At 43.5% G+C, this 12,471-nt stretch overlaps 1 protein-coding gene across 2 annotated transcripts in view; it reads right to left on the bottom strand.

Annotated features, from left to right (window-relative positions):
• The window catches only part of AGL (amylo-alpha-1, 6-glucosidase, 4-alpha-glucanotransferase), a 45,557-nt gene that overhangs the window by 19,831 nt on the left and 13,255 nt on the right, over positions 1–12,471 (bottom strand). The window contains exons 8-17 of one of the 2 annotated variants that reach the window (XM_035121879.2): positions 12,288–12,408; positions 11,588–11,690; positions 11,376–11,473; positions 9,729–9,868; positions 8,522–8,709; positions 6,889–7,012; positions 4,449–4,612; positions 2,875–2,976; positions 1,923–2,078; positions 757–907 (exon numbers count right to left, since the gene is read on the bottom strand). In XM_035121879.2, the coding sequence (XP_034977770.2) occupies positions 757–907; positions 1,923–2,078; positions 2,875–2,976; positions 4,449–4,612; positions 6,889–7,012; positions 8,522–8,709; positions 9,729–9,868; positions 11,376–11,473; positions 11,588–11,690; positions 12,288–12,408 (1,347 nt within the window). Of the gene's footprint in view, positions 1–756; positions 908–1,922; positions 2,079–2,874; positions 2,977–4,448; positions 4,613–6,362; positions 6,487–6,888; positions 7,013–8,521; positions 8,710–9,728; positions 9,869–11,375; positions 11,474–11,587; positions 11,691–12,287; positions 12,409–12,471 lie in introns of both variants that reach the window. The other variant, XM_035121878.2, reaches the window with a different exon arrangement.

Below are 12,471 nucleotides of genomic sequence, written 5' to 3'. Positions count from 1 at the left end.
AATTGTGTGGTCATGGAGTGGAATGGTACCCAACATACAAGACACTAATAATAGATGCATTAATTTATTACTTTTGTCCTGCCCCTCTGATTGGGTTGCCCCAGACAAAGTGAAAGGGTGCACAGAAGGGTGAAACACCCCCGCCCCCAGCATCAATCTTTGTCTCTGACATTGTTTAATTCAGCTGGAGAGGTTACATGATGTCGTGGTTAGATTTTCAGACTGGGAGGACCCAGACTCTGCTCCTTCCTCAACCACAAAACACTCGGGACAGTTGCTATCTCTCAGGGTTTTGCAAAGGTAAAATGGGTAATGGGACAATTTGCATTCAAATCCTGATGCAGATGGGTAGGTAAAAGGTAAAAGAATCCCTGGATGGTTTAGTCCAGTCAAAGGTGACTATGGGGTTGCAGCACTAATCTCACTTTCAGGCCGAGGGAGCCGGTGTTTTGTCCACAGACAGCTTTCTGGGTCATGTGGCCAGCATGACTAAACTGCTTCTGGTGCAACGAAACACCGTGACAGAAGCCAGAGTGCATGGAAACGCCGTTTACCTTCCTGCTGCAGTACCGTAGTACCTGTTTATCTACTTGCACTTTGACGTGCTTTCGAACTGCTAGGTTGGCAGGAGCTGGGGCCGAGCAAAGGGAGCTCACCCCGTCACGGGGATTCGAACCACCCACCTCCTGATCAGCAAAGCCCAAGAGGCTCAGTGGTTTAGAGCACAGCGCCACCCACACAGATGGGTAAGCTTACCTGGAATACACATTTGAGGAACTTCTTGGCTGTAGGAGGATGTTTTGGGATCTCTGAAAGCTGTTCGGGAAACAGCGACAACAGACTGGTGCGTGTTAGGACAATGCCTCGTCACAGCCACAATATCCTCGTCAACTTGATCTACATATACCTGGGTGGGTGGGTGGGAAAAGTGGATAGAGATTCTTATTATCCAGATTATACTATAATTTAGATTTAATAAACACCATGTCAAAATTCTTGGCCAGGGCATGTTAAGGCAGGCTTCAGGGTTTTTGGACGCCCTGGTTAAGGGGTGGTAGAGAGGGGAGTACTCCAAAGTACAAAGTGGAGTACAAACAGAGGGAGTAAAAGGGAAAGGTAAAGGACCCCCGGACGGTTAAGACTAGTCAAAGGCGACTCTAGGGTTGTGGAACACCGTGATGGAGCACACAGAAACACTGTTTACCTTCCCACCTCAGTGGTACCTATTTATTTACTTGCATTGGCATGCTTTCAAACTGCTAGGTTGGCAGGAGCTGGGACAGAGCAATGGGAGCTGACCCCGTCGCGGGGATTCGAACCACCAACCTTTTGATCAGCAAGCCCAAGAGGCTCAGGGGTTTAGACCACAGCGCCACCCGCATCGAAAGAGAAGATAAAGAGGGAGTACTCCAAAATCGCTTGCTCAGATGACTCATGCAATCAGGCCAAGAACCAGAAGTGAGCTGAAGATCTGTGTGTGTGCACATGCAGGCACGTTATATATAAATAGAGTGGTACCTCAGTTTACGAACTTAATCCGTTCCGGAAATTCGCTCTTAAACTGAAACTGTTCTTAGACCGAGGCACGCTTTTCCTAATGAGGCCTCCTGCCGTTGGTGCCCTTCCACCATTTGGATTCCGTTCTTAGACAGAGGTAAAGTTCACAAACCGAGACACTACTTCCGGTTTTGCGGAGTTCGTAAACAGAATAGTTCGTAAGCAGGGCTGTTCTTAAACCGAGGTACCACTGTTTGGCATCTGTTTCTCTTAGCCAGGATCTGTACCGATCCTGATTAAGGAAAGGGAGAAGAAGACATTGTGGTGCCTTTGCTTGAAGCCTTCAAGTAGCTTGTTGAGACTTCTTTATTCTCCTAAGCCCTGCCTCATTCTCTTGTTCCCTGTGGATCTGGCCCAGCATTTACCTGGTTAAAATCTCTGGCTCCTAGCTCTTGGTGTAACCTGTTGATAGCCAGCCTCCCTGCTATAATTCCGGTTTTGAAATTTACTTCACCAGGTGTGGAAAGCGTCGCTGCTGGATTCCACTTCGGATAAAACCGCTCTTCTGTGACTACAGAAATCTGCGAATAAAAGTGTTTAAAAAATAGCATTTGCAGTGTTTCTCTCTCCCTATGCTCACAAGTTACACACATGGTCCATTTAGTAGGAATTGAAACTTTTGACTTCTTCTTAGAGGCTCTGAAGCACAGTGTTCCAAATACTGTAGCCACAGTTCATTAAAAACATCTGCTATACCTACTTCGATTAAATATTTCAAGGTGGTTTACAAAAACTAACAAATACACTCAGAAGACCCAGAACACATGAGTAGCAATTATAATTTGGAGAGTTTAAAAATTTTAAAACAGGCAGTCGGTTAAATTTTAAGGAGTAGCAAGATACGATCTGAGAGAACAGGGCCAGTCAAAACTCTGAATAATTAATAAATTAATAAATTGATGATGATGATAATAATAATAATAATAATTTATTACATATACCCCACCCATCTGGCCGGGCCTCCCCAGTCACTCTGGGCGGCTCCCAACAGAATATTAAAAACACAATAAAACTTCAAACATTAAAACCTTCCCTAAACAGGGTTGCCTTCAGATGTCTTCCAAAAGTCAGATAGTTGTTTATTTCCTTAACATCTGATGGGAGGGCATTCCACAAGGCGGGCGCCACTACCAAGAAGGCCCTTTGCCTGGTTCCCTGTAACCTCACTTCTTGCAGTGAGGGAACTGCCAGAAGGTTCTCGGAGCTGGACCTCAGGCTGAATGATGGGAGTGGAGATGCTCCTTCAGGTATAATGGATGGAAAAACATGCTAGAATAACTCCAGGGACACGGAAGAGGAACCTACTAACATGCATACCTGATGTGGTACTAGTTCATCATATCCTCTGGTACTGCCTGAGGCACAGCAGGCCATGGAGACGATGGTCGAGCTGGGAAGGGCATCATATGCCGACCGATGCTAACAATAAGAAGGGTGTGTATGAATTAAGTCAAGCCCAGAAGACTAGTGTTTTGTTTTGTTTTAAAGGGGATGACAGAGGACGAGATGGTTGGACAGTGTTCTCGAAGCTACGAACATGAGTTTGACCAAACTGCGGGAGGCAGTGGAAGACAGGAGTGCCTGGCGTGCTATGGTCCATGGGGTCACGAAGAGTCGGACACGACTAAACGACTAAACAACAACAACAGAAAAATCTGAGTTTCACTCTAAAGGCACCTTGCACGCAAGTGGGAAGGCACCATTCTCAGGGTCTCCAAATTCCAGCAATCCCCCCTCTCCCACTGCAGCTCATATACTGTGTCCCAGACCTTTCCTGAGGACCCCCCCCTTAAAAGAGACTTTTGGGGGCAGCATGGGGCCACAGTGAGGGGGGAAGGTGGAGAGGGAGTCATACCTACATGGCTCAACTTTTATTTCCATAAAACTGAATGCAACCCACGGCACCAGAAGTGGCACACTGTGGCTCTGCAGAATTTGTGGAGATTGTGTGCAGGGGATTCAATATGACTTACTTTGAATACGTAGGATAACACTGCGAAGTTCAACATTAGGTATCAAATAACGTCTACTGCATTTAACATTTTAACTGTCTGAAATAGTAATTTTTGTCTTTGAGGTTTCGATTGCTTAACACACACACACACACACACACACACACGGTAGCTAGGTTTTCGAACATAATCCATTCCGGAAGACCAATCGAGTTCCGAAAGGTCTGGAAGCCTTGATGCGGAAGCACTGTGGCATGTTCGACTTCTGAGGCATGTTCGAAAACCGAAGCATTTACTTCCGGGCTTACGGTGTTCAAAAACCAAAATATGCATCAGTGGAGATGTTAGAAAACCAAGGTACCTCTCTCTCTCTCTCTGTGTGTGTGTGTCTGTAATATATATATCTGTGCCTAAAACATTAAAAAGGTAAAGGGTAAAGGGGCCCCTGACCATCAGGTCCAGTTGTGTCCGACTCTGGGGTTGCGGCACTCATCTCGCTCTATAGGCCGAGGGAGCCGGTGTTTGTCCGCAGACAGCTTCTGGGTCATGTGGCCAGCATGACAAAGCTGCTTCTGGCGAACCAGAGCAGCGCACGGAAACGCCGTTTACCTTCCCGCCGGAGCGGTCCCTATTTATCTACTTGCACTTTGATGTGCTTTCAAACTGCTAGGTGGGCAGGAGCTGGGACCGAGCAACGGGAGCTCACCCCGTTGCAGGGATTCAAACCGCCGACCTTCTGATCAGCAAGCCCTAGACTCTGTGGTTTAACCCACAGCGCCACCTGGGTCCCGCCTAAAACATTAAGAACACTTAAATCCCATACACCTTAAAGTAGGATTAATTACCTCTCATGAACTAATAAACATAATATAGTGTCTCTGTAGCTTTAATAAGCCATTAAAACAGTACTTGAGCAATCAAGGCAGCTATGTTTCTTACCTGAATTGGACATTCATTATCATGTGTTATGTCCATGAACAACGCATGAGCAATAGCAGGCATTAAGGGCCTCAGGCGTGGCTGAACGAAAGACCCAACTGGCTCTCCTCCAAAGCGATAAACTAATCTCCCCTCTTCATGACTGTTATAAGCACTCATTGCCTCTAGAGAATGAGAAAAACCCCTTACGTGAGCATCGATACGAAGAATCATTCATTGCACACCTGGTAAGACTGTGAGACTTTATAGAGAATGCTTTAATAATCACTCCAGCTACTTACAGCTAGGACGGTCAATATTCCAAAAACAGTTTTAAGAAAAGTTAGATTCAATATGGTATGATGAGTGGGAGACAGATGCCCTCCTTGTCCAATCCCTTTACAACATGTAGAACCCAACACTCGAGCCAGTTAATAGACGTTTGTCTATTCACTGACCCCACAATCCTATCCCTGGATTGGAAGGCAAAATGTGTTGCGCCAGGACAAGAAAATTCCACATATGAACAGTCTGGGCATTTCTTCTGGCGGTTCCCTCGTTGTGAGAAGCCAAGTTACAGGGAACCAGGCAGAGGGCCTTCTTGGTAGTGGTGCCCGCCCTGTGGAATGCCCTCCTGCCAGATGTCAAAGAGAAGAACATCTACCAGACCTTTAGAAGGCATCTCAAGGCAGCCCTGTTTAGGGAAGCTTTTAAATGTTTAATAGAATATTGTATTTAAATATTCTGTTGTAAGCCGCCCAGAGTGGCTGGGGAAGCCCAGCCAGATGGGTGGGGTATAAATAATAAATTCTTATTATTATTTCTTTCTTGCATGGAATGGATGGTGGAATTGGATGGAGTGTGCATTAACCTAAGGCTTCCTTGTCTTTGTATCTGGACGAGAAAAGCACAATCTGAACGGGTCTAGAGTCTCACAGTGTGCTAAGAAGGAACAATTAAAAATAAAGTTTTATGCTGAACTCTAAAACATATACTGAACACAACATAAGGCAGTCCCTGAACTATGGTGATACACCACAGAATCGCACGCTCCCTTCTCACCACCACCTGGTTCACCCACTCTTAAATCTATATTTTTTTTATTTCAGAAAACTGATATACCACTAGATTGTAAGGAAAACCTCAGATCTTTTAACCATGGGTTAGGTAAACTTCGCCAGGCTTCTTCTTAACCAGGGCTTGCTGTTGTCAAGCCCTGGTTAGTAAGCCCTAGTTAAAAAGGAAAATGGTCAGCATTAGTTGTGATTAAGGTAAGTGGCAGTGCAACCGTAAACCATGGTTAGGCCTGGTAGGGAAAGGGCAGAGCACATTCATACTCCAGATAGGAGAAAGTACATAAAATAATAATAATAATAATAATAATAATAATAATAATAATAATAATAAATAATAATTTATTATTTCTACCCCACCCATCTGGCTGGGTCTCCCCAGCCACTCTGGGCAGTTTTCAAGAGAACATTAAAAACAGAATAAAACTTCAAACATTAAAAACTTCCCTAAACAGGGCTGCCTTCAGATGTCTTCTAAAAGTTGGATAGTTGTTTATTGCCTTGACATCTGATGGGAGGGCGTTCCACATGACTCATCCCTGATCCCTTAACCATGGTTAAGAGACAAGCGATGTTATGTCTAAAAATGCTGCACAGGTTGAAGATGAGAAATGGGTTCTCCAGGTAGCAGTTCATACAGAGTTGTATGAACAGGTGGCCATCACAACTATTTCCATACACAAGATACCCTTTCCTAACAATCACAATGCTACAATTATCATGCAAATGTTGAATGCAATGTCATGTGTTTCTAATAAACCGATGCAGAGTCAGTGTTTTGCACGTCCGCTTCCTTCACTCGCAGCGTATCATGCCTGAATACAGGGTTAAGAAAAGGAAGAGCAATTCGAAGCAAGCCTACCTCTTATCAGAGAGCTAATGCCCAGCTTATTCACAAAGATATTGTCCAGCTCCTCGCTTCCCGTGAACAATTCAGCCACTACATACAAGTTGGGCCGCAATTTTCTAGCCGTGTCCATCATGTACTGCGAAAAGCACAGCCAAGGAAGCGACAGACAGAGGGGAAAGGCAGAACAGGAGAAAAGAAAGGATGCAAGGCTAGGCATGGATTTGGGCCACAGGGAAAATGCCGCACAGCAAAGAGACAAAAACGAAAGGCCCAAGATTAAAGAACCAAAGACATTGAGTTATGAGAGATGCATGAAACGTTTGCACAAACCAAGGATTCGGGAAAGAGGGCAAAACCCAGACAACAGGCCGGCAAAGAAGGAAGAGGGAAAGGCATTGAATTGGCAAAAGGACACAAGAATAAATGCAAATAAGAACACAAAGTTAGTTCCACGTAAAGTGATTTCTGACTTTCATATATGTACTGTATACAAAACACAGCAGTCCTGCAACAAACCTTTCAAGCATGGTTTTGGTACCTCTAATCAGACTGGTAATCCCAAGGCGGTTGACAAAGACATTGTCTATGACCTCACTTCCCGTGAAGAGTTCTGCTATCACGTAAAGATTAGGTCTGACTGACCTGGCTGCTGCCAGCATCTCCTACAGATCATAATACATTTTTTTATATATATATAAAATCAGCTTCCTTACAACATGTGCTTTCCAAAAGCATATAGCACAAATGCTACCCAATTACAGCACAGTTTTTTAAACAAGCTGAGGAGATGAGAATGTGTGTGTGTGTGTGTGGGGGAGAACCCCCAAGGAGTGGGCATGATTCTGCCAATGTTTAAATCTTCAACTGAAATAGTTTTATGACTTTAAAACTTCCTCCAGCCTGGCTGGATCAGTTCCATAATAACTGTGTGCAGAAATGCAACTGTGGATCCCATAATAGGGCAAACTTTTGCAAAGATTATACACAAAATTATCACTCTGAAGTTTTCAGGGGGGGGGGGAATTCTTTCACTCCTAAAAGGAAGAATAAAGCTCAAATATGTCAAATTAGAAACTTAAATATGTGCTCAGCCTACACACTGAAAATTTCTCTCTAATTTATCTGACACGTTTTTGCCTTTTCTTTGTGTTAGGCCCATTTTCTTTGTGAGTAGGTCCATTTTCGGCAATAGCCGAATTAATCACAACAGACATCAAGTCTAACTGCTTTCATCAGCACTTATAAGGCTAGCTTTGTAACTGGACCTCAAAAAGCTGTATATAAATTCTGAGCAACGTTTTCATCTTAACTAGTGAATAGAAAATGAAACAGCACACGGATGAGAAAAACCTACAACATATATTGCAACATGGTGTAGATAAGCAGGCCCTATTCTCACTCCTATTTTTCTGTGTTTTCCAAGTTGATTTATTGAAGAACTCATTGGTTTACAAGGTTAACTACTTCCAACCTTCAGAGTCCTGTCCCTTATGTAACCTATGGCTACTTATTTTCTATGCTATCCCATCATTCTCAAGGCAATATGTGTGTGTGTGTGTGTACACACACACACACACACTCCGTATTTACTCGAGTATAAGCCGACTTTTTCAGAACATTTTTTTGTGCTGAAAAAGCCCCCCATGGCTTATACTTGAGTGATGCGGGCGGCGGTGGAGGGACAAGCAGCGAGTCTAACACTCCCAACTGCTGCACCACAAACCCACGACTCTGGCTGCAGTCCTACAGACATTTACCCAGGAGTACGGCCCATTGAACACAACTGGACTTCACTTGCGAGCAGAGATGCACAAGGTTGCACTGTTAAGCTACTATCTTTTGCACTCTTGCTTAGTTGCAAGCCTCACTGAGCACCTTGGGGGTTTACATCTGAGTGAGATGCCCAGGATTGTGCCACACCTGCACGCGGCTGAAGGAAAAAACAGCAGCTTTTCTACTGCTAACCTGATCAAAAGAACCCAGGATCTAGAAAGCATGTTCAAAGAGCCCTGCACTTGCAGCTGAGGAGTCAGAAAAATGAAACAGGCTGAAACATTTGTGATGAGCAGCAGCTGGAACAGACCTAAGTTTTAAAACGGTTCCAAAGTTTTTCCCCTCTCTTGTGTGTTTGTGTACCCATTTGCAATGGAGACGCTTAATTTTTTCTATACCTCAGCTACATTAAGAGGCGTCGAGTGACAGTTGTCAAGCCGCACTCCGTGGAAATATTTGGCAGTCAACTCGGTGTATTTTTTCATGTGAGCCCAGAGATATGGGCAGTCTTCTGGTTTGTTCCCATAACGTAGCTTGACACTGTCACCCCAGCAAATGAGTTCTCTTCTCAAGTAAACATGGGAACCTGTAAAATGGGAGAGAGATACTAATTTACGCCATGATGTCGTAGTTGTGGTTCTCAGCACTCTTACCAGTGATAGAAACAAAGGCCATTTCAACTTACACCAAACTAGAAAAACATGTGGAACTAATCTGTGTAACATCAAAACTCAGAATGGAAAGTTTTATTTATCTGTTTATTATTTCATTTATGAACCTCTTCCCATGAGGCACCCTGAAGCAATTTACAATAAACATATTTACAACTGTCAAAATTATTTTTATATATGCAATACGTACACACATGGGCGTAGCCAAGGAGGGGGCGGGTGCTCCCCTAAATAAATACAAATAAAAAGTTCTGCCCCCCCCCCCAAGAAAGCCTTTCCCGCAGCAAAAATCCTGGCTACGCCCATGCACATACAATCAGTTTAAGAACAACAGTACAAAAATAATTATCAGTTCTAATCTAAGCCCGTCATACTTTGCAACAACTCTATTTAAGTGATCAGAAATCCCAAAGCTAACACGTGTTAGCTTATTTATTACAATTTAGGGGACTTACTTTTCCCTATCCACTTACTGACAACATGATCTTAAAACAGGCATCCCCAAACTTCGGCCCTCCAGATGTTTTGGACTACAATTCCCATCATCCCTGACCACTGGTCCTGTTAGCTAGGGATCATGGGAGTTGTAGGCCAAAACATCTGGAGGGCCGCAGTTTGGGGATGCCTGTCTTAAAACATACTTGCACTGGTTCCCAGCTGTGCTTCATCATCCCAAAGTCTCTGCAATGGCAGCCTCACCTACAGCTTGCAATGCTATGGGGACAGGGATGAATTGATCCTTGGGCAAAGAGATTCCCGAAATGCAGACAGTTCTTAGGAAGCCAATGTCTTATTGAAAGGCGACTAGGAGACTACTCAAGGTACTGCAATAAGAAGTTGCAGTGTAACTGAAAAAGGGCACAACATCCCTGTTCACCTATGCTAGCAAAAGGCATTTTTAAAAAAGTTATATATAACTTTCAGGATCACCCACCTGGTTCAGCAAAATTTCTTAAAGGGTCGTCTCCCATCACCCAACCGTTGTGGGCCATAAAATAACTTGCTTTGTCAGGTTGATACAACATGCGTTCTTCTTCTTCCAGGGTTAGCTCTTTAAATGGGTATGTAAAGTAGCTGTGAAGTACAGAAAGTACTTTTTAGAGTCAGGGTAGTGAACCCATGACCCTCCAGGTGTTTGAGGACTACATCATCCCTGCCTATTGCCTATGCTGGCTGGGCCTGATGGAAGCTGCAGCCCAGCCACATCTGGGGGCCACAGGTGTCCCATCCGTTTTAGAGCATCAGATTGTATATAATGACAATCGAAATGCGTCATACCAGAAAGAAAAAAAGAATTTTTAATAATGGACGTGCCTACAACATGCGTAAGCCCTTTCTGCCACAACCAGCTTAATAGTGGGCGCTTTTGTTTGGAGTTGAGCTTTTTGTCTCTTCTAGCAAAGAGGCCCAAATCCCACACATAGTAATCCACTACTTTATGAATATCAGCAATCTCATTGAAGATTTATTACATCTACAATTTCACATATATCAAGCAAGTAGATGGTTGCACCCTAGCTTTCAAAACTTGTAAACACTCTTTTAAAAACAAATCTTTCCAAACAGTGGAACACAAGTTTTTAATTCAGTCTCTTGACATACTTTAAGTTAAACTATTTGCGTGTTTAAATTTCTAACCGCACCTCCAAAGGCCTTCAAGCCTTTAATACATTTAAGAGGCTTTGGGGCAAGTGATTGCCGATTGCCCCCCAAATCTGATATCCACCAACCACTGCAAAAACACCCAAATCTCACTGCTCTAATTGACGAATACTGTGTGCAATATATATTATATCCACACACATGAACGCTCACCATTTCAGTGAAACTTCATGAACATCCAAAAACAGACGCACAAGTGAAGTCACACAATCAAATTTAGATGACTGCCAACGTTCAGCGGCACGTCTTAGATGTCCACAGAATTTGACTGAAATTTTTAGTATACCTAGGTGAATGAAATTTTCAGAATAGCTAGGTGAGTCCTTTCTTTCCTCCGTTTGTCACATGCTGCATTTCAACCAGGAAATCTCCAATGAAGCATAGTCTCCCCCTCTTACCCAAACCAAGAAATGGTGGCTATCATGTTCAGAACGAGCCAGGATTTGAAATCGACTTCAAAAGCTGTGCCTTATGATCCTACTTTGTTTTTAACCTGGCTACCTGAGTTGGAAGCAACAGGAAGCTACGTTTACAACATAGGTACAGGATCAGACCAAAGGCTCTTCTAGTTCAGCATTCTATCCTTGTGATGGGTAGCAAGATACCTACAGGAAGCCTGCAAAGACATGAGCACGCTAGTACTCTCCCATTCACGTTCCCTAGCAGCTGGTATTCAGAGACATACTGATTAATTGGAGACACCCAGGTTTAACACATGCATGCCGCAAAAAGAGGGTTTGCGCATGTTTGAGTGAGGGTGTGTATAGTATATCTTGGTTTATTAAACAAAAATACACATGCCATGCACTCAAAGTCAGAGTCTTGCTCTACAATCTATACTTTCTGACACATTACCAAGCACCAACCATTTTTATCCATCCCCCAATACATTTTCTTTTGAGTGCGGAAGAAATAATACCTTGTAACTAAAGGAAACTTTCGGGTTACGGGACCTAACTTGGGACCATGTCCAGCCAGTCGTTCATAGCTCACCGTCGCCACAATGCAATTGGCCGCCTGGAAGCCAGTAAAAGCAGTCATTTCAGCACAGCTTTAACAGTTCAGTGGACGCTACAAATAACGAACAAATGAATGCAAGCATGAACTTCAAAGATGTCTTATTGTTACAACCTGCTCTTGATGGTAGTTTGTCTGCCTGTACATTTCACCGTTTAGTTCTTCGACTCTCTTGCGGAACCAGTTACAGCATTCCTCTATTGCAGCAGGCCCATTGCTGAAAACAACAACGCATGAAAACATTGAAATGCCGTGTCGGGAGTTTTGAGTTTAATTCATGCACAGCCATGAGGAAGTTGATGCCTCCTTACACTCCAATGTCAACATCGAGTCAATGCAAAATGAATCATCTGCGTCTAAGGCAGGCAAGGCCTACTTGTAAGCTTTTCTCATTCAAGCTACCTTTGATATCAAACATTCACCTTTGGTGAATCTGGAATAGTTTGTTCCGTACACCTTTTGCACTCAACTTTGCATTAAATATATGTATGGGAACAGCACTCTGTAAGAACCATACAACCTGTGAAATAGCAGCCACTGAGCCTTCCAAGTAAGAACTGAAAATTCAGGTGCTCAGCAACACCGAAGACAGTTTCATACCAAATTAAGTGGGTGTGTTTTATGCAAATGGATTGAACGAGATGCCACTAGCTGTGCAGTTTTCGCAGCACATTTATTAGGCTCCTCGTTTGTCTGTGAACGAAGCAGACCCAATTTTCTGACCCTTGAATGACAGGTCTGACTCCCCCCTCTTGGAAAAGCATGTGCCACCAAGACATTTCAGTGTTTAAAAATACTTTGAGCAAGGACGTACCTATTTGGTATGAAGGTGTTCAATGCAATGTTCATATCTACAGTGCAGCCGAGTCTCTTGAATTCAGGATCCTGAACAATTGCAAGGTGTTGACTTGGGTCAGTTTTAACTTTAGAACCACCTGTTGTAGATTTAAGAAACGGAATGTTTTTTAATGAGTTTAAAAGCATTTATTGCCTAGATG

The sequence above is a fragment of the Zootoca vivipara genome, chromosome 7 (assembly GCF_963506605.1).
Source record: "Zootoca vivipara chromosome 7, rZooViv1.1, whole genome shotgun sequence".
NCBI classification, from domain to species: domain Eukaryota; kingdom Metazoa; phylum Chordata; class Lepidosauria; order Squamata; family Lacertidae; genus Zootoca; species Zootoca vivipara.
Note: the sequence above shows the minus strand (reverse complement) of the source record. Positions and strands in the feature narration are given on the sequence as shown.